This window comes from Pezoporus occidentalis, unplaced genomic scaffold, assembly GCF_034315485.1.
Source record: "Pezoporus occidentalis ecotype Australia unplaced genomic scaffold, CSIRO_AGI_Poc_V1 ctg172, whole genome shotgun sequence".
In the NCBI taxonomy this organism is placed as follows: domain Eukaryota; kingdom Metazoa; phylum Chordata; class Aves; order Psittaciformes; family Psittacidae; genus Pezoporus; species Pezoporus occidentalis.
The window spans coordinates 1,007,358-1,029,441 of NW_026913554.1; the positions used below are offsets into that span (position 1 = coordinate 1,007,358).

Genomic DNA, 22,084 nt, shown 5'->3' on the forward strand with positions numbered 1-22,084 from the left:
GCGGTGAGCAATTGTATTGCGCATCACTTGTGTTTGTTGTTTCCTTTTCCCTTTCTAGTTTTATATTCTCTCCCCTTATTATTTCCCTTACCATTATTAAAACTGGGCTTAAACAACGACATTCACCTAGTGCTACTTACTGAAGTCTCCTCTTTTTTGTGTCTTCTCAAGTGAATTCTCTCCCATCAACCCACCTTCTCCTAATTCAAGTTCACGTCTTCTTTAATCTCCAGGCAATGTCATCATCCTACTCCAGACAGCTGGGCCATCCAATCTCCCATCTTCCTCCAGACAGTTGGAGTTTTAGGTACACTGAACTGTGACATCTCCAAGATAAAAGTCTGACCTTATTCTAAGGTGCAGGAGCATAGTGACACCTACCAGCATTTCTAGATTGTTTCACGTGAACTGGCAATGTGGCAGTAATTTCCACACTGTGATGGGTAAAGGCTTCTCTGTGCTTTGCCAAGACATGAGCAACATTTTATGATGCTTAGATATTTCTGGCAAGAGACATCAGATGGGTCTTCACATCTTGCAGATTTTCCTAATATTTAGGGTTTCCATTTTGTGACACTACACACTGTTATATAGCTTTGTGCTGCTGTACTTTCTAGATTCTTCAATGGGACACAGCTAACTTCTGTAGCATAATGAAGTTTCAAAGCAAGACACAAGTGAAGGTGTTTGAAGGTATGTATGTTGATTAGGCTCAGATTGAGTTGCCACATTCCACAATGCAGCAGTAACTTACAAGTTATGTTGCTGAACGATTCTGGACCCTGGTGTACTCAACTACATGTTGATGAAGTGATTTGATTTCTTCCTAAGGAAGTAAAGAGTTAACACCAGAATGAACAGAGAGAAGGCATGTGACATCCAGCCTGTTGGAGGTGGGAAAACTTTAGCCATGCTATCCACTGCTTGAAGTAATTCTATTAACATTGGAGGCACTCCCCAGCCAGCTGCACTCAGCTTTAGATACTCTCTCAGACAGCAGGGACTGAAGCTGCTTCCTCAGTTGGCAGCTTTTCTGGCTGTCCTGATTGTCTGCTAAACATCTGGACAGTTTGGCATGGCCAAAGGATGCTATAAGAGTTAATCAACTGCAAGAGATAGGCATGGCTCCTACCATCCCCTGCCTTATTCTTCAAATAATCATTTGTGCTTGCATGTTGCAGATCCCAGCAGCAGCATATTCTCCAGTGGGCTCACACAATGGGCCTCCTGCTTGGAGGGGCTGAGAATCATGAAACATGGGGCTCCCAACATGATTTATGCAGATGTTTTGCATTATTTGCAGTACAAACCGAAAACTTCTGCAAGGCCAAACACACCTCTACCTCCTTTTCCCCCTCTGTCTGTATAGATAACTCAGAGCTTTCAACATCTACTACCTCACCATTCCACTCAGTGTTCCCAGCTGGAAAAGCAGAGTTTTTACTGTGTTCCCCTAATTTTCAATGAGCAACTAGGACTTCAGAATGTGGAACTGCAAGGGAAGGATGTGTGCCCAGGAACTGAAAAAGAAAAGCAAAGTTTCCACAGAGCTGACCTTTTCTCTTTTATTCTATTGTTTCTAAAGTCATAAAAATGGGGAAAATAAACCCTTAAAATGAAGCAATATAATCCTTAATAATATTAATGTATTAGACATTAATAAAAGCAATAATGTAACAATATTACATAAATACTGTAATAGTATGGTGTATTTTCTGAAACGTTATACACATAGCCATATAAGTGAGATTCATAAGAAATTCTCAAAATCAGAATGCATTGTTCTGATTGATTACTTCTTTGGATCAGATCAGAACATGAAAGGTGTTACTCTCTGTAACAGAGTACCCTGTCCTGCAGCCTCATGCAGACTTTCTGATGGTTTCTCATATGCTCCTTCTGCTGTGTCAAATAGTGGCAAAGCCCAGCCATTGATGAGAGCTTTCTCTGGTAGTAGTTTGAGGCTCATAGTTGAAGGCTGCAGCAGAAAATACTGTCGGAGGCATGCTGCTGCTGCTTGTTAGTATTCAGTTTGACAGCATTGGAGGAAGTCCCTAGTAGGAAGAAAGGCACATGAACATTAAAAATTAGATGCCAAAAGCTTAAGCTTGTCTCTTCAGCATGATCCAGAGTTTGAAAATACATCTAGTCCAAGAGATCACTCCGATCCACCTTCAACAACTTAGATAATCTCCCTTGGGACACAGCTTTCTAGACAACAGCGTAGCACCCCAGAATTCACTTTGCTGTGTAAACCCCTCCTAGAAAGACAGACCACTCATAAACAGGAATATTTAAAAGGTGGCAAATTGCACAGCTGAATCCAGGGGAAGTGGAGATAGATCCTGTGGAAAGGCAGAGTTTTGGGGGGTAAAAAGGCCCTCAAGAGGTCTCCAGCCCAACAACAACTTTGTGGCATGGCTAACTGCAAAGCTTAGAGGAAAATCCTCATGTCTCCAGGGATGGAGGTCTGACAGGGATGCATGGAGTCTCTATGGACACCTGCTCCAGTACAGCACTGCTGTCAGGGGAGACTTTTCCTTCTGTCCAGCTGGAGTTTCCCTTGTCACAGCTGGTGCCTTTTGCCTCATTTTCCCTCTGTGCAGCACTGAGGAGAGTCTGGTCCTTTCTTCACTGCCTTTATGTAGTGGAAAACTGCAGCTAGATCCCACTTCGCGTTCTTTTTGTTAGGTCTAACAAAGCCAATTCTTTCAGCCTTTCTCTGTAGGGCAAGTGCTCCAGCCTCCTTATCATTGCAGTTGCACTCACCAGACCCTCTCGAGTTCCTTTGAGTCTTTCTTCTGCCAGGGATTTTACATAACAGTCTGTATTTCCCTGGAGCATGTGCCTGGAACTAACTCACATTACACCTCTGCGTAATTAGGACCATGGGGCCAAGTGCTCACAAGCAAATAGACCTTCCCATCCCTTCTGTAGAGGATTGGTGGTTAGTCAGAACTACTGATAATGGCCTTTGTTTACCTTCATTTTAGGTGTGGCTTGAGTTTGGCTGAGACTGCAAAGCAGTTGAGCAAGTGTCTAATTTTCAGCATGGGTGTCACAGTCCGAGCTTCCCAGCCACCGGGACTCAATAGTAATCAACAAGGCTGCCAGGGGCATAGGGAGGGAAAGGCCATTTGTTAACTGGCTCTTTAAAACCAAGATGTGAAGGGCTTATTCACCTTGTACCCAAGCAACTCTGCTGAGTGGGCTGTAGTTTGTTAGTACTCACAAGTGTTTAGCAGGAAGCTCTGTTCAGCTCCGTAGTAAGCATCACACTGTACATTTGATTGTGCATAAGTTGCTAGACTATTCAATCATCTCAGACATTAGGAGACTTAGGAAGGCTGAAAGCCAAGGAAAAAGTATCTCCTGAGCAGTTCCATTGCATTAACTACTTTGTTAGATCAGCTAACTGATGGATAATGCCACTGACTGTGTGTGTCCTGTCACCTGAATGTCTTATTCAGATACTTAGAAAGGTCAGGTCCTGAGGTATTAAAAAAACTATGTAAAGTTTGAGGTAGATAGAAGTGAAATGAAGTCTAATGTGTACCTTTTTCCCACTCAGAAATAAAAAATTTATAGCATCTCACAAATAAGTTAGTTTTTCTCTTTCTAGACTCTAAATTCCTGTCCATATTATGTAGTTCTATGCATCCCTTCCTCTGTCTTCTGCTGTCCATTCTGCTAGCCCCTGCTCTACATATGGGACAAGTTCAAGCAAGAACTGGCTTGCCCGACAAGCAGTGGCTGAGCCAGGAAATTAACTCCAGTCCCGGTTTTCTCCCCTGTTCTCTTTCTTGTACAGTAGGTAATCAGGTCATAAAAATAGCTTCTGCAGTTGTATGGATTGCAAGAAATAAGGAATGCAGATCTCAGTCATATGATACTCTTATGTGCAAGTTCTGATCCTGAAAGAGAATCCACCCATCCAAGCTTTTGAACTTGCTCAAAAATCAACTGAAAGTAGTGACCCTGTCCTGAGAGGCAAAAAGAGTCTGCTTGAATCATGTTTACATAGCTGAGGGAGCTTTTGGGATCAAAAAGTTCCAGTAAGCTGCAAGCTAATGTACTTGTAGCTGACCCATGCAAAGGGTTGAAATAATTTCTCTTTTCTTTCCAAAAAAAACCCTGGGATTATTGCTAAATCTCTTCTCTACTCCTGGCTACAAAGCACAATGTAGCATCATAGTCTTTGGAAATCTCTTGCCACTGGGCTTTCTGTTCATGCAGCATCAAGCCCATGCTTATTTTTCCTACTATCATTTCTGTTAGCACCATTGCCAGGATACTTCAAACCTTTTCCTAAGATTTTGCATTACTTTTTACTCTCAGTGTTTTCTTCAAGTGCCTACTAACCAAAAGGATATGACAGAGCTCTGTCCAATTCAGAAAGATGTATGGAGCGAAACTCCAGGGCCAATAATCATCTTCTCCATCTTGGTATGCAACAAATCTTTTCCAGTAGTAATTGTAATCTGAGAAGAGAGAGATCCGGTCACTCTTGACATAAGGCATACCCAGTTCCTTCTTCATGAATATGCCAGTGAGTCACTGCTTTCTCAGCAAGAAAATGGTAAGAGGCAGGCGACAGATATTCATCTGAGGGCATTCATGCAAGGGACCAACGATGACTTGCAACGACACAAATTAAGTTAGTAGAAAGGGAAACCAAAATTCTACAAGTAGCAATATGTTTAAAAGGGGGAATTGCCAGGGAGAGATCACTATGGTGTCTTGGGCAACCCCTATCACAGATAGCACATCAGGCATAAATACAGAGCATGCTGGCCAAGGGAGAAGCAGCCAGCGAGTAGCAGGCTGCTTCTCTGGAAAGGACTGAAAAGGCAGGTGACACATACAACCAGGGCTGTTCAGGCATGCCTTTTGGCAGACTTGTGATTGATCACAACAGCTTTGGGTAAGAAAATAAGCTTGTTGTTTTAATCTTGAATCTGTCTGACATCTCAATGGTCAGAGAAAACCTGGAATGAACACCCTAACATTTAGAAGTTTTGTATTGATCTTACTGTTAATAGGATGGCCAGAGATTCTGTCACTGCTTTGGTGGTATAATCACAGAGACAGGCTCCCCAAGACAAGCTATGTCCTTTAAGTTTAAATTTAACCTGGTAGATTTTTAGATCCACACTCCAGTACCAGACAGGTATGTGAGATTCATCTTTTCAAATGTATATTCCTTTCTCTGAGCTACTTGTCAGGACTATTTTTACAGCCAAATATCAACAGGCAAGCAAGACATACATATAAAAAGGCACACATGCAAGACGTGTCCTCTGTGATGCACCATCTGAAAGTCTCCTTTAGATATGTGCCCTTCTCTTTTCCAGCTATCAAAGGAAACCAAGTACTTGCTGCATCTGCATATATGTACTGGGAAGGACAGGTTCTATCTTACACTCAGGATTTTTCACTGTATGTAAAGGATGCATGGAAGGCTAGAGAAAGACGTAACTCTCCTTGTGCTGAAGAAGAAATAAGGCACAAGAGAATGGCATTTTGCATTCATTAGTCCTCCCCAATGTCATTCACTATCACTATTGCAAAACACAACTGCTGAGAGTGCATATAATCCCAAAACTTTCAATCCATAAACAAGGAGTAGTTGGGTTACCTGCAAAATTCATGATACGTATATTGACTCTATTATTTGCCAGGTTCCAGAGACCTTGCCGGTTACGGTTATCCAGATGCTTGAACAGCTTGGCTGCATATATTTTCAAGGTCACATTGGGGTATCCACTCAGGAAATCCAGAATTCTTCTGGAACATTTCCCGCAGGGTGTAGTAGATAGGACCCAGGTAATGGAGCAAGAAACTGATGGATTGGCCTTGAAACAGTTTTCCAAGAAGTTGACTTCAGCGTGTTGGGTGGAAGTGTTTGAGCACCAGTTCCTCCAGACGGTACCTCTGCTCCACCTGATTTCATACAGCAGGCACACCACCTTTGGATGTCGGTTAGGCAAATAATTTCTTTTGAAGTCCTCTGGCTGTATCTTCCACCTGCGACAAAGGTACCAACAGTACAACCATCCCCACGCTATAGCGGTGTTTGGTCCCATTGTTACCTGCTCTCAACATCAGCCAAGCTCCCACTCTCAGCCTTTCCCATCACAAAATGACAGATGGAAGAATGTTGCAATCGATCTAAATCTGGAATTCGGAATTTAATGAAGGGTCCAAACTTTTTCCCCTAAAGTGGCCTTGGTGAAACACCCATAGCACTTCCATGATTGATCTTGGGAAATTCAGCAACCCCATCACCACTCTGAGATCAGCACTGGTCAAAGCAGTGAGACAACTGGAAAGGAAGATCAAGGAAAGGGATGATAAGAGGAAAGCAGGGCACAAGGATTCTTTCCTTTGCCTGACTCTGGAAATTGCCATGGATTCCAGGAGGCACACATGGATACAACTGCACCACTTACCTTTGGTTGTTCTGTCTGGGTGCAGGATCTATATAAAAAAGATTTGTGAGTCATTTGGGTTAGTAGGTCAGAAAACAAAATTTCATTCACATCTCCTGTCCCGGCCCATTTCAGTCTATGCACTCCCTGACTAATGCAACATCAGGTTAACAAAAACATTTATATTTTGAGGCTGGACCTCAGACTCAAGATACAGTAATGCATTCAAAGAGGTAAGACACACAAATACACAAGTGCCTCCTGCGTATTTTCATGCGTCAATATACACACTTGTCTGTATTCACCAGTTCCTTAGATACAACTATAGTAAATACCTACACTGGATATGGAGAAATAGACCTGCTTTTCACATACATGTACTTACCTCTATTAGTGACAGCAGCCATGGATGTTTCCAGATTGGTCTGTCGTCTCTTGGGTGATGGATGTCCTTTTATTAATCTTATGTTGATTTTCAGTTTCTATTCCCCAAGGCTGAACTTTGGATGTTAGCGATGTTATTCAGCTGAATATTTCCTCATCGTGACTTGCTTTCATCCAAACAAACCACCCCACTGGGTGAAACTGAAAGTAAGTTCTCCAAAAGAGGGTGAGTCCCACTCGAAAGTGGATCTGGGTTGTAGACAAGCATGCCTGCCAGGAGCTGGAATTAAGAGGTGAGTTGCTTTTTTTGCAGTGAAGAACAGAAATTCTGTCTCTTCATTATCACTAGCCCCAGGATAGAAAAGCGTCGCTTCTCTAGTCACCCCAGTGCACCAAGAGAGGAAGAACATCTACATAAATGGCATCAAGTCACAGAGCCGGGGCATGGCAGATGATAACTTTTATGGCATCCAGGTATTGACAGCAAGTTGGGCAGAACCCGGCGGAGAGAAGGAAACAGAAGACATCTGCAAAAGCTGGTGATTCTGTGGGTCTCCTGCAGGTGGTGATGGTTACTGCCATTTCCCTTCATGGGACCATCCTCTGAAGTTTCAAGGGCCACTCATACACCCTTGAACAGGGGTCCTCATGAGGGCAAGGAAAACCCTCAATGTGGGTGAGGACCACATTGTGGTCAGCTACTAGGCAGACACTTTCAGGCCAACTCTAAGCAAGCTGTCCAGCATCCAGGAGATCTATGGCAGTGAAGAGCTTGTTCTGTGCAGACACCCAGGTACTTACGAAACTTCACAACTGAGAAGAGGACTGTATTCATGTGGGCACCCTGACAGCAAGACCTGAGCCAGCTGGTAAGTACCTGCAGAAGCTATTGGTCATGACAGAGCAGTGCCCTGATGTAAAAAGAATAGGCTTTTTCCAGTGCCCTGAGAAATCTGCTCAGCGTTATGAATTGGGTAACACCTTCCTGTGATCTATTCCATAACTCACACAAGGTGCAGCAAAAAGTATTTCCTCTTTAATCTGAAAATGAGTAAAACAATGCTAGTTGCTGGTGAGAAGCTTTTCTCTTACTGATACACCCAAAACTGGGTTGCAGAACAAGGGGTTTACAAAGATATGGCGTATCTAGGTATGATTGTGCTCAGTCTTTATCATTTACAGTTTACTCTGGTTTTGTGACACAATTATTTTGTGGCCTGATGCAAGCTGCAGAAGTGGATCCTTGGTGAGCCATCGTCAGGTAATGTGCACTCCCTGAGGACAAAGCCATTGCCTTCCTCAATGCCAAGTCTGGCTTGGGATTGTAAAGCTAAGGGTGTGATTTATTTGCATTCTCAGAGGCAAGCCCTCAACATTCTATTGTCAAAAATACTCAGTTTCCTGCAAGGTCAGAACAAAGAGAAGTGAACATGAATGCTGGAGTACAGAGGGAGGAGGGTTTCAGGCACTGGACAGACTATCTGTGGAGAAATCTAGTCATGGCAGGTCATGGGGCAGCAAAGCATCGGCCTTCAGGGCCTCTTCAGCTGCAAGGTCACCAATCACATCACAACACAGAATTGTTCATTCCTAGTGGCTGCATTAGTTGATTCCTTAGGAAGAGTGAATGGGATCAATTCAGACACCTAGAGATCTCTTAAACAAATAAAATAAGAGTTTGACTAATGTGTATTGAGTTCACTGACATGATACTTAGTAAAGCTAGAAATGCAGGTCGAAGGAGGTGATCCTGCCCCTCTACTCTGCACTCATGAGAACCCACTTGGAGCACTGTGTGCAGTCCTGGTGTGCTCAACATAAGAAGGACATGGAACTGTTGGAACAAGTCCAGAGGAGGGCCACAAGGATAATCAGGGGACTGAAGCACCTCCCGTATGAAGACAGGCTGAGAAAGTTGGAGCTGTTCAGCCTGGAGAAGAGAAGGCTGCGTGGAGACCTCATAGCAGCCTTCCAGTATCTGAAGGAGGCCTGTAAGGATGCTGGAGAGGGACTCTTCATTAGGGACTGTAGTGATAGGACAAGGGGTAATGGATTAAAACTTAAACAGGGGAAGTTTAGACTGGATATAAGGAGGAAATTCTTTAATGTTAAGGGTGGTGAGGCACTGGAATGGGTTGCCCAAGGAAGTTGTGAACGCTCCATCCCTAGTGGTGTTCAAGGCCAGGTTAGACAGAGTCTTGGGTGACCTGGTTCAGTGTGAGGTGTCCCTGCCCAATGGCACGGGTGTTGGAACTAGATGATCTTAAGGTCCTTTCCAACCGAAACTGTTCTAGGATTCTATGAGACTGTAGTATTCTCTTAATTTCCTTCTCTCTGCAGTAGATATTTACAAATATGTAGTTGCGAATTAGGTTTTTAGATGCTTAGTCTAATTTACAAGAAACAGCTTGACTAGCCTAGCAGTGCTTAGTAGCGAGAGTTCCTGGTATAAAACCAGCAATGTGGCATAGAAAGCAGAGAGAGAAAAATTGTTCCAAGCAGAAGCATGAAATTTGCAGCACAACATTTCCAGGTATGTCCAGGTGCTCTATGAGATGGTAGAAAACAAAAGGAAAGTTAAAGAAAAAGGGAAATATCATTCTGACATTCCTGCCAGCCTGTGAGGAAAGGAATCCCTTCCAAATGTGTCAGTTGGTTTAACAAAATCAGAAAGACAAGGCTACCACAAAAGTGAATTTTAAAGTTTCCAGAAGAATTCGCACATCTTGTTTATGGGGATCAAACTTAAGGGCTTCAGAGGGTGATGAAACCTCCAGAAGATGAAACCAACCATGTATCTGGGTGGGAAAACTCTTTCTTGGCCTTTATGAGCAAAAAACAATCCAGTATGTCCTTAAGTTTCTACATGTCTGTAGCAAGGGTTGTGTGTATGAGTAGAATCTCATATTACTCAAACAGGTGTGACCAAAGTGTTTTTTATACTTCTTATGCTGTCAATCATCTCCCCTCACTGAAGCTGCCTAAGATAGAGATCAATGGGAAGGTTATGGCAATGCTGAGCTATCGGTAACATCTGAATATATCTCACCCACTGCAGAAAATGTGTTATTTTAGAAATAACCACCACCCTCAGATGCGTACCTCCTTGAACATAAATGCATTTTGCAGGAATATGTACAGCAAAGGACACATAGAACATTGGACATACACTCACTTATAACTCCTTTACACACCTGGCTCCTTAGACCTTTATAATAATCCATTTTTTGGTGGTAGTAGAGCCATACTGTAAACACTGGTGACACCAACTCCAGCGTCACACTGAAGGATTTTATTCAGCATAGAACACAAATCTGGAGTGAGGTAGAAGTCATAGAAATGGAAACATATGGAAGAAATTGGGAAAAACAGGCAGGTTAGAGAGGTGAAAGAGGATCAGAAAAGGAGAGAAGTTAGATCACATATCAAAGAAGACAAAAAGGGCTTGAATCAGCCAAGGTCCCAATTTGCAGATCTTTGAGGATTTTACAAGTACTGAGCTTTCTATTCTCTGGCTGAATGATCTACTGGAAAGTGGTGAGAATCACAGAGTGGAAGTCTGGAAGCAAGGAGGAAGGCAAAACTTAAATATGACTAAAACCTTGGGGCTCATACCACAGAGGCTTAGCTCTCAATCTCTACTTACAAGCCGCTTCCTGGACTTAATTTGTAATGGCAAATTTGAGGTTAGTCCAAGTGTTCTGCTGCTGGCACATTTGACAGTAAAAGGAAAATCCAAAGCATCTTTGTTTGGATTTAATGGAGATGTCTTAGTTGATAGCTGTATTTTTATTGGAGAATTCTCAGTAGATATCTGTATTTTTACAGAAAGAAGAATCCCAGAGAGCCTTTTGATATCTACTCTGTGAACTTCAAATTTAAAAAAGGGCTAAAACATGTCTTTGTGTGTGTATGAATACATATGTATGAATACACACACAGATATTTACAAATCTATGTATGCATAATAATGCAATAATGCATATAAAACCAAGCTTGTAGATACACAAATTCACGTCCTTAGCAGTATATCGGTTTACAACTCAGTAGCCCATGACAGCAGTAGACACACTGACCTATGGCATCTTTATGTCTCACATCACCTTTGCTTTCCTTTCCTTTTCTCTGTAGGTTACACAGCATCGTCGTACCTTACCAAGACTTGTTCAGTTTCTATATGTGGAAACCAAAACATAAGGGGTCAAAGTAACTGCTGACACCTTGCTGCTACTGGGTGAGGTTTTGAGTGACTCTGAACAATGGAACGGCAGCCAGCCACAAGGGTATGCAGGCAGAGCCCTGGACCAGGCAAGGCGGAGAACAGGTAACTGGCGAGACAGACTTAACCTGTGGCTTACTTCAGTATTAGGTTTTTTTAGCCAGACTTGCCAATATCATTGTAATGGAATTCTTTCACAGTAAGTGGTGAGGTTCTAGAAATCAGAGAAGTGGATCAAATGTATTTCATGAGGAGTTAAGTGTGAAAGAAAGAAAAGCTACAAGTGAACAAGTGAAGCAGCTCCCATGGGACGTAAAACCTCCGTCAGAAGCAGAAAATTATCTGTATTTTGGAATATGATTTTCTACTATAAGCAGTCCTTTTACAGTCATCTCACACTACTTTGCATCACAAAAGTTCTCTATGTTTATCTTTCTGATTTTGCCTCATTTCTATCTCTTTGTTTCAATGCATGTACTGTGTCAAAGCACTTGGCAGAACAATAAATACCCCAAACCCTGTGGACATCAGAGTGTCCATATTCACTTTGAGAAGCTGAGTCTGGCCTACAGTTACCACACAACTGTCAGGGTTTTAAATAGCAGGAGGGACAACAAAACCAGGTGAAGTTCACTTGAAAGAAAGCAATGATTCACCTGCTGTTTTTCTACCAATCATACCAGAGAGAGTGTTCACAGCAGCTCTAGGGACTTTCAGTGCTGAGCTTTTCTTTTCCAAGCACTCTGGGATTGCTCATTGGCAACTATATGGTTAAACTGTCCCCAGAATTCATCTATAAGCTGGAAGTAAAGCCTCCATCAGATGCAGAAAAAGCCCACCAGAACCAGGCATTATAACCACTGGGCACCCTCAAGGGTGGAGTTAATTTTCTTCATTGCAGCCCACCTAGTGCTGTGGTTTATCCAGGTGAACAAAACAGTATTAATAATACATCGACATTTTAGCTTATTGCTAAACAGCACTTGCACAGCATCAACGCCTTCTCTGCTTCTGACTTTGCCATCAAGTGAGTAGGCCAAGGATGGTCAATAAATGCTGGTACAACTGACCCGAAGACCTGAAATGACCACAGGGCTCTTTCATATCCCCTAATGGTATGATCAACAATAATATGTGTGGGGAGGGGATTTTTTGCTGAAGTTGCTCTTGCCTGGGGACTGGCTGGTCATCAATCTGCTCATGGTGAGTGATTGCTTCTGCATGATTTGGAGTGTCCTGTCTTCTTTTCCCCTTGGCTTATTCAACTGTCTTTATCTTGGTGCATGAGTTTTCTCACTTCAGCCTGATTCTTCCCTTTCCATCATCCCATTGGGCAGGGAGAGAGGAGAGTAAACAGGTATGTGGTGCTTAGCTGCCTGCCAGGGTTAACCTACTTCACCATCTCATGTCCACAGTAGGATAAAGCTGATAAAGAAGTCTTCAAGTAAGAAGTCTTTGAAAGACTCCAGAGATAGGGGTTTGTTCTGGCAGGATCCTCACGATTCAAGACCTGTGTTACTATGTAGTCTCTCCATCTCAAGTAACACTTCTATCACCAGCATGGAACAGGACTGGGAGACAGGAACCTGCATGCTCAAGTATCAGTAAGTGCTTTATGATATTCCTCATAGCAGCAGCAGGACAATCTCCAGGGAACCACCTATCAGTAGTCTTGATAGCTTTGAACTTGAACAGTCATGATGTGGTTCAGGTGCAGGGGATACCTGGTACAGCTGCGAGATAACCCTGCAAGGGAAGAGATTTAGGGAATGCACCTCAAGAGGTGGGTCCCAGCTACCTTTTCCCAGGTTAAAGCTGTGTTGCTTAGGCCATTTAGCAGTACAAGGAGGAGCCACACCTACTGCAGTGATGGTTATGGATTGTGGTCACTGCATCTGGGTAGATCTTAAGAGAGGCAGGGGATTAAAAGATGCATATGGGGCTAAGCAGTATTTGTCAGCAGCATATGGCAGAAGTGCAGAAAAATAGATGGAAATTGATAGTAGGGAATTATGAGGGTGGAAGGGCAGACCTTATATCCAAAAATCCAGCTGAGCTCTCATGGTTTACTCAAATGAGTACACCCAATGAGGTCAACTGCAAATGCTCATCAGATCCAGCTATGGAATTGGACTGAAAATAATCTTCAGCTACCTAAAGAGTCTTGGCCTTAGTGCTATGGATTAGGTACTCACTGCTCAGGATATTGCTATGGAAACACCTCACTATATGGGTTAGACCAATAACCAAGATGGTTGTTGTAAGCAGAGGGAATTATGACATCATATCTCAGCAATCTACCCTGTCACAATTTTCCTGTCTTAGAGAAGTCATGAATGATGCTGACAGGGAAGCCCTGCCAGACCTTACTATTACAGTTAAGACAGATTGCAGATTTGGATGCTAACACAGTAACTGCTTGTCTTGTAAGATAGGCAGGGCTGCAGGGTAGGGAACATATCCATCTGCACCTCCTTTGCCATAGCCTACCGCCCAGTCCACGATCTACCTTCATCAGAGACACTTAAACTGAGACACCTGCCTCCTACCATAATGGCTAAAGTTCAAGGATGAACCAAGACTTCATTTGGCAGGAAAACTGCTCTTGCTTTAACCAGACCCATGGTAGCAGTGGATGCAGCACAAAAAAAGCAATGCCAGTGCAAAGCACTGGGGCTCTGTATCACATCTCTGGGGTTGCAGATCAGGAAGGAGAGCTGAGCCAGGCTCCCAAAGCCACCCTGGGGACATTAAAGCTCTGCCTGCTCCCTGTGTGTGTTCAAAGCTCTCGGATGCCACAAAGTGACCGTGCAGATGCACAGGTGGGTGGCACATACAGAGAATGCTGGCATAAGAGCTCTGATATGCTGAAGGAGAAGTCCAGGCCAAAACAGTGATGGCGCTCCAACCCCTTCAGTGCCTGACAGATCTGAGCCTCAGCAGGGATGCTACAGGAAGAGAGACAGCAGCTAGTAGCACCTTTGTCCAGTCAGGAAACGCGCTGGGAGGAAAGCAGTGCGTCAGGACACAGGTTTGGGCTAGAAAGATGGAGAAATTGTAAACAGGCCAGGGAGGAATAATAGGGTGCTGGATGAGACCTTACTCTGCATATGATCATAATCTCTAAATGACCGAGTTTAAGCACAGATTTCAGTCCATAGGACACTAAAACGTCACACGTGTCAAACAGGGAACAGAAAGGCTACAGTGCCTAAGGGACTGGCAGTGACAAGACACTTGGGACTGGATTCAAGCCTTTGTTTCTCTGTACATGAGCTACAAGGCATTCAAGTACAGAACATCACCCCTCAGCTCGCAGATCATTTTGCTTGTGCCACATGGTTAGATGGCAGCTCTCCAGACAGCTAAGGCAGTAACAAGAGTATTCTGCTTCAGGACTTGGTTTTTGTCTCTGCTAGTTTGAGACATGGCTTCTGATTTCTAAGTTACTATTGAGAAATATTGTTCAGCTGAATCATTGATATGAAACCTATTTGGTCTCATTTGATATGTTCACTTTTACTATTACATTAGATAGAGCAGGCTGTATTTCACTTCCTCGTTCTCACACACACACACAAAGGGGAGAACTGAGCTGAATGTGAGTTCTCTTCTTGCTTACTCTTTGACCACAGACTGATTTCCTAGGCAAATATGACTAAAGAAAACCAAAACAATTGCTTGAAATAAACTTTTCTTCATAGCATTATAGATAAGCAGAATCTAGACAACTGACCAAGTATCCAGAGCCACTGTTTTCTGTGAGCAAGTCACAGCAGCTCTTGCCAGACACTACCAGGGCACAGCAAGGGCCAGCTACACCCTAAGGGATGAGGAGTCAAGTCAAGCAAGATAAAGGAGACAGTAAGGCAGGAGCCTTGCTAGCCAGGGCCCATCCAGTGTAGCCAGAAAAGGAGAGCAAGGACGGCCCAGGGCTAGCAGCCACGTTCAGCCAAAAGTCCACATTTTTAGTCTGATGAGGCAGATCCTAGGCAAGTCAATCCTCAGGTCGGGATCAGGTCTTGTGATAGCAACCAAGGTCACATACAGGCACAGTGATCACAGGGCTGGTCCACAGAGATGAGACAGGTCTGAGGTCAACACAGAAAATCACTTCACAGGTTAGGAAACAGATCAACAGAATCCATGGCTGGCCATGGGCGTAGACATAGGCATGGGTGTGACAGTGAAGACAGGCACACTCACACCATAGCTCATGCAGGGATTAATAGAGCAGATGTAAGCTTAAATGTAACTCCTGGAATCTACGGGCAGTATGCCAATGGAAGGCCCTAGTGACAGTGGGAGCTAAGGGGGTTTTAATGCTCTCTTGCTCTTCAATGCTAAGAGATAGAGACCATAATAATTGCCTTCAGTATTTATTGTGAAAAAAAATTGGAGTTGTTGCTTGCTTGTGACATAGGATTGTCGCAGCCTTGCTTTGTCCAAGAGCTTGTTACAGTGCAAAAAGCGGCCGAGTGTGGTAAGCTAAAGCCAACGGGACAATGTATACAAGAACTAAACATAATGAGTGTTGGATCAACAAGCAACAGAACCATCCCAAAAGACGCTAGGCAGGTATACTATGATATCATTTGGTTGTCAACCTGTGCCAACAATTAGCTACAAAGACCTTCAGCAATAGAGATTGAGGAGGGGATACTTGGTCCACTTCAGAAATAGAGCTTAGTAGTTTCACATTTTGGTCTTCACATTGTGTTTCTCTTCGGCTCATGAACTTGGGTCGTCAATTTTCTCTGCCTCTTTAAGACCAGCTTGACAGCATCAGCTCCTGAACTTGTAAAGACCCATGTCTAAACAAGAGGACACACCTACTATAAGTGGACATTATTTAGTTGAGGAGTGCTGCCATTTTGTGGGTTACAGGTTGACATCTCTGAGTTTCCATAAGCTAAATTCTCTTCAGGCTGCACTGGTCCAAAACTCTGAGTAATTCTATTGACTGTTAAAAGATTAGCAATTCCAATGAGAGAAGAAGCAGGCCCAATCACAGCTTTAGAGTTAGATGACTATAATGGGTGTAAGTCAATGAATATTTGTTCAAGTCTTGCAAATATAAGTTAGTATCGGGAGTAGGGGATGGAGAGAGGTTCTATTCCCAAGTGCTTAGTACTGACAGCAGGATTCATACCTCTTCACAATACAAAGGAGCAAACAAGGCCTCCCAAATTGACTACTGCAAGTGATAAGGCTGCATCCTGCACTTCTTTGTGCAGCCAACATGCCTTGTATTTCGAGGAGCTCCCAGTGGATACATCTAGTGGTCCAGTTCCAGCATGGGCTTGCAGATAAAAATATTTTCTTACCTCTTTTAGCCACCTGAGTGGAAATGCTGAAATGCAATGACCATGGACACTGTAATTATCATTCCACAGTCACACCACCCGGTGGATGGAGGGTTTGCTTCTGTTGAATAGAGCATTTGTGGATTTTTTAAGTTACTCTTTTGAGATCAAGCGCTGCTGTCACTTATGCATTATAGCTCCCACTGAGTCAGTGGAAAATTCTCTAGGTTAGCACAGTCTTTCAAATGCAGACAAGTGTTTCAGTGATTAATGATGAGCTGTTAGTATAGCAAGAACTGGCACTTACTGTTATTAATTCCTCAGTTTAAAACAGAAACAAATATTTATTTACATGGCAAGCTGTGAACTTCTGGATCTGCTGCACCACCAGTAAACTGTGGACACAGATGGTAGGACAGGGTCAAAAGAGATCTGCGAAAGTCATGGTAACAAGTCCATAAACAGACATTAAAGGATGCAGGGCTCCCAGCCACAGTCATTGTGGTTATTAAAGTAGTGTGACTGGATCATAATGAACCACAGATAATGGCTAGGCTTGTCTGCTCTCCCTAAAAAACATTTCTTCCTACTAGATACTAAGTAGTCTGGAGTATACTCTCTATCCCAATGGGACATTTTATGTGAGTTTAAGTTCTTTGTTGTTCTTCTTGCAGCATGAGGTAGGAGACAAGGTTAGCTAGGAGGATAGCAAATCTTAAGAGATGTTCCTTTTGGTATCCTTTGCCAAAGAAAGATTCATTTTTCAAGAGTCAAGAAAACAGCCTGTTTTTGTGAAAATGCCTTAGCTGAAGTTACACTGAATTAACCAATCATTTGGGTGCTAATTTAGCAGTCCTTTTCCAATCAGTGTATGCACCACTGGGCCATATCAGAGGAAGAACAAGGTTAGCAGAATATTGGACCTGGGACACTGTTCCTAATTCTGACTGTTACCTGCCTCCATTTCCACATCCAGAAGTTTTTTATCAGGGATCTTTAGCACTGTCATCAAGACTCTGAGTTGAAAGCTGTCTATCCAAGATATTGGTAGCTTTTGGAAACTGGAGAATGTTAGCAACATTTTATGATTATCTTCTACATACAAGCAGTAAGGCAGCTGGCCATATTCTGTGGGTGAAATCTCTCAGTAGAAGACCAGAAATAACATTTGTCCATTGCTTGAAGGGTCAGTCACCTCACAAATAGGGACATAGACAAAGCAGAGGTGTTTAATGCCTTCTTTGCCTCTGTTGTTAACACCAGTGGTGGGCCCTGGGTCCCCTGGAACCCAGTGTTGGAAGGCCATGACTGCAGGATGATAAACTGCCAGACAGCCCTCAACTTGTTTGAGACTTGCTGCTCATCTAACTGGGTGTGCAGAAACCTACGGGGCCCAATGGGATTTAACCCAGGGGACTGAGAGGGGTGGTTGGCTCCACTACTTTTCAATGGTTTTGGAAGTCTGGAGAGGTCCCAGTCATCTGAAAGCTCCAAATGTTGTCCCAGTTTTCAAGAATGGTGAGAAGGAAGACCCCGGTAATTATAGTACTGTCTGTCTCACTTCAGTGCCTGGTAAAATTATGGATAGGGTTATTATGGGAGTTACTGAAAAACACTTGAGAGACAGTGCAGCCACTGGTCATAGCCAGCGTGGGTTCATGAGCAAAACATCCTGCTTATCCAACTTGATTTCCTTTTATGACAAGGTCACGCATCTAGTTGACCAAGGGAGGCCAGTAGATGTGGTGAGTTTGGATTTTAGCAAACCTTTTTTATATTGTCTCTCACAGTATCCTTCTGGATAAACCATCCAGCACACAGTTAAACATACACTAGGTGAGCAATTGGCTGATGAGTCAGGCTCAAAGGGTTATAGTAAATGGGCTGTAACTGTTTCTGGAGTCAGGCTCCTTGAGAAAACAAGTGCGGTTCTCAAGGGCTCAATTTTAAGTCCACTGCACTTTAATGGTTTTATAAATTATCTGGATTAATTATCTACATTAAGTAAGTTTGCCAACGATACTAAGCTAGGAGGAGCTGTGGGCACCCTCGAGGACGGAAAGGCCTTAAAGAAAGATCTGGATGGACTAGAGAGCTGGGCAAATACATGAAATGTAACAAGGGCAACTACCAGATCCTCCACCTGGGACAGGGTAATCCTGGTGCTGATCTCCTCTCTCTGGTGTCCATCAAGAAGACATGAGGAAATGGAATGAAGCTGCATCAGGGGCAGTTCAGCTTGGATATTAGGAGAAGGTTCTTCACTGTGAGAGAGGTTGGTCACTGTATCCCCAGGGAAGTGGTCATGGAAGCAAGCCTGTTAAAGATTTCAAGGAGCATCTGGATGACACTTTTAACCATATGGTTTAGTTTCAGGTAGTCCTGCAAGGAGCAGGGAGTTGGACATGATGATCCTTATGGGTTCCTTCCATATATCCTTGAGATATTCTGTAATTCTATGATTCTATAAATGGAAGATCCTGAAATTAAAATAAAAATATGTAATTAAGATCCTTTAACAATTGCACTTTGGACTTGCTGTGATTTGAAATGGATACAGCGGAAGTCTATATTGTGATAGCCCAGAATATTTCTTTCCCACAGATGCCATATGAAATGGATTTCCTAGATGTTCAGTGATCTGCTTAGCCATAGATTTCTCTCACTCTGTTTCACTAAATATGTCATTTGTTAGAAAGCATTTCTAATACATTGAAATCAAAATGCTGCAGATCTTATATTAGTTTTGCTATCTTTTGGTACACAGTCCTGCCAGGCCAAGGATGTGTTGGATTCATTCAAGCAGGGTCTCTTGTCTCCAGGGTTACAAACTTTCAGCATTATTGGTGAACACTCTCTTCTCTATCCTGCCTTTCAGGAGGTCTGAAACAAATAAAAAACAAAGGCTGGATTTTCCCAGGGCACAGACGTTCTCTTTTGAACAGCTTTTCCCATTTTGCAGGACCTGTATCCTTCAGACTAGTCAAGGAAGTTGCTGAAACAAATCTGTAAGGGACCTTAATGAAGTACATAGGGGCCCAAGTGACTGGGAAGAGGTATCAGACCAGCACTGATGCTAACAGAAAGTGGCTGAGCAGCATCACTTGGTGAGCAGAAACCCATGCTCAGATCCAGATTAAAAAGAAATCTGGTGGAGAGTTTCTGGGTTGAGAACTGAGTTTCAGCTGATAATCAAGGGATTTCCCACCCTGGAGCCTGAAGGAGAAAAGATGCACTCTTAGCCTTTGCTGCATAACACAACTGAAGAAAATCCACAATGCTTCTCTCCCAGTGGGACAGGACAGTTCCTATGATTTTACTATATTATTTTTCCAAAAGTATGCTGCAGCACTCTTTAAACTCTGTCTAGATATGAACTGCTTCTTTCCTGCTCTTTACAGCTCAGTGACCCCAGACTGCATGCTATTTCACAAGGCTCCCCCTGTCCCTCAGACTCTACTAACCTCAAAGACGCCCTGGAGCTTCAAACGATTCTTAGTTATCGCTGATTGAAAGCCCACAGTCCAGGAATCATCAGCAGCATTTCCTCGGATGAAGTTTTCCCAGCAGGCAATATAGTCTGGAGAAATGAAAGTAAGATGACTAATCCAAGTTTATTCAGATCTCAAACAAGCTCAGGGAACAAGACTTTTTAACCTCTTCCTTGTGCCCATGACACAGTGACAGCTTGGCCATGGACAGGATGGATACTCTCCACTCCGTATTTGGAGCTAATGCCATTCTCTCTGGGCACCTTTTTTTTTCCTCTCTTATCTTCAACCAGACTTATCCCAGCAGCTGCATCCAGTCCCTTAGGACGAAGGAAAAGCGCTATCTCCCATCTCTTCAGGAGTGACAGAAAGATGGTATCTCTAAACAAGAGAGAATTCTCATACAGGTCTAGTGGCTAAGAGTCCTGCCCCCCTTCTACAGTATTTTAACATCTTTTTTTTTGGGATGCAACAGTCACTAAATGGTGATGGATGTGCCCCCAAAGAAGCTGGACACTAGATACAGAAGTAAGTCCATGTCAGATTCACCCATGCACAAAGTTCACCAGTTCACCCCTTCCCAGTCCCACAAAGCATGGGAAACCTTGCCTTTAATTTCCATGACAGAAATGGTTACATCCACTGAGCTCACAAGATTCTTCAGATTTTGGCAGATTTCTCTCTTATCTATGTAAAAAAGCCGTGCTACATATATGCGTATGCTCACATACGAGTGCTTCTGTAAGAAATTCAGTATTTTATGGCAGCAGTCCTCACAGGGGCTCCAGGACAAGTACCAGGTGATGGAACAGTTGACATTATTGTATTTTCTTGTCTGAAAGATCTTCTCCAGGAAGTAGACTTCAGCGTGGTAATGATAATTTTTGACCCAGTGTTTCCAAGGTCTGCCAGTCTCACCCCACTTCAGTATGCATAGTAGGTATGCATCCCGTGGAGCTTTACGAGGGTCAAAATGATGTTTTAATACTCCCTTAGATATATACATGCTGAAAGAGAAGAGAAGTTTTGAGGAATCACTCATTACAACTTTGTTTTCAGTAGTTCTCCAGTACAGTAAAAAAGGGGGAGGGTGGAAGAAATGAGAGGAGAAATTAGAAGGGCAAAATATGAGAGAGCAATACAAAGACAATGGAGATGTAGGCACCATGGCCAGGTAAGGGAACCAAACCCTAAACCACCTAATCCTCCCTTTGTCTGCAATTGCATGCAGAACTTTCACCTCCTCACCTCTCCCTATGGCTGTCCTCTTCCCCACTAGCATGAAGATTTCTAAAAGCTTTCCGTATCTTTTTAAGTGTCAGACATTTTTCCAGGGCTTCTATATAGCCCTTTTTGACACAGGGAGCCACTGTGAATTTTGTAAAAACTAAAAAAAAAATAAAAATAAAAATAAAAATAAAAGAAAGAAAGAAAAATAAAACCACTGATAAATTATGAAGCTGAGTATTCCTCCTTATTGTATTCTCCTGCTATTTGTATTTTTGTAAGGATTAGCAGTCAGCACAATCCTATATGACAGAAGGCATAAGAAGTACTCTATATAAAAAGATGCAGCTCCCAAGAATGGCATTTTCTGATAGACAGTCCATTTCTTAGATCCAGATCTATGCAGTTCAGAACAGACCCCTAAATATTGCCATTTAAATAACTGCACAAAGATTGCCAGTGTTGACTGTGATTGTATCCTCTCTATCACTAATTATCCATGATACATAAATAATATTTGAAGTCACTGTTAGCATGTTTGTAGACTTTGTACAATTGCTTTATGCAGAGATTTATATGAGAATGCACTTCAGATACATATATTCCATATTCGAGTAATTCAGAATAAGAGTAGACAACTGAACAGACACTTAAAGAGAAGGAATAAGGCTGTAGGTTATTTCATAGATTAACACCCATCAATAACAAAAAAAAAAACCAAACCAAAGAAACCACTACCTGAATTATGGCAAAATGAAATCTTGCAGATCAAGCAACTGTTACATATTTTTTAGCTACAGGATTCAACAACTATGTAAAAAAAAAATCCCATTTGTCTGAACCACTCAGAAGGTTTTGTCTTCTTACCCTGCCTCCTTCCACATCCCAGCCTCCTACACATAAAAGTACATATGTACATAAACCAACTATAAACCACTGAGTATCTCTGTTTATTTTCACCATGTAAACTCTGTGGTGTATAAACCATAGACACAATGTATGAAGATTTATTTATCAGATTTTTTA

The 22,084-nt window shown here is 42.7% G+C and overlaps 1 protein-coding gene and 1 long non-coding RNA gene across 7 annotated transcripts; both read right to left on the reverse strand.

Moving 5' to 3' along the window:
- Positions 1-1,572: 1,572 nt before the first annotated feature.
- On the reverse strand, positions 1,573-8,439 carry APOBEC1 (apolipoprotein B mRNA editing enzyme catalytic subunit 1). 5 transcript variants are annotated; one of them, XM_062614075.1, is made up of 5 exons: positions 6,817-8,439; positions 6,453-6,480; positions 5,693-6,030; positions 4,363-4,481; positions 1,573-2,054 (listed from the first exon to the last, which is right to left on the reverse strand). In XM_062614075.1, the coding sequence occupies exons 1-5, from the start codon at positions 6,836-6,838 to the stop codon at positions 2,028-2,030; spliced, it is 534 nt and encodes a 177-aa protein (XP_062470059.1). In that variant the 5' UTR covers positions 6,839-8,439; the 3' UTR covers positions 1,573-2,027. The 5 variants fall into 5 exon arrangements, with proteins under 5 accessions (XP_062470059.1, XP_062470061.1, XP_062470058.1 ...); XM_062614074.1 differs by having other exon boundaries at positions 1,577-2,054; positions 5,639-6,027; positions 6,817-8,431; XM_062614072.1 differs by having other exon boundaries at positions 1,577-2,054; positions 5,639-6,030; positions 6,817-8,429.
- Positions 8,440-14,715: 6,276 nt separating this feature from the next.
- LOC134161353 (uncharacterized) lies at positions 14,716-20,375 on the reverse strand. 2 transcript variants are annotated; one of them, XR_009963947.1, is made up of 3 exons: positions 19,805-20,362; positions 15,871-19,223; positions 14,716-15,125 (listed from the first exon to the last, which is right to left on the reverse strand). It is a non-coding gene; the product is annotated as an uncharacterized LOC134161353 (long non-coding RNA). The 2 variants fall into 2 exon arrangements; XR_009963946.1 differs by having other exon boundaries at positions 14,716-19,223; positions 19,805-20,375.
- Between the last annotated feature and the right edge of the window lie 1,709 nt (positions 20,376-22,084).

Bases quoted from the DNA above. Each gene is read 5' to 3' on its own strand.
- APOBEC1 (XM_062614072.1), bottom strand. From the start codon at position 6,838: ATGGCTGCTGTCACTAATAGAG. The intron at 6,031-6,452 runs GTAAGTGGTGCA...GTACCTTTGTCG, and splicing joins CCCAGACAGAACAACCAAAG to CAGGTGGAAGATACAGCCAG. The intron at 4,482-5,638 runs GTAACCCAACTA...CTCTCTTCTCAG, and splicing joins ACGTATCATGAATTTTGCAG to ATTACAATTACTACTGGAAA.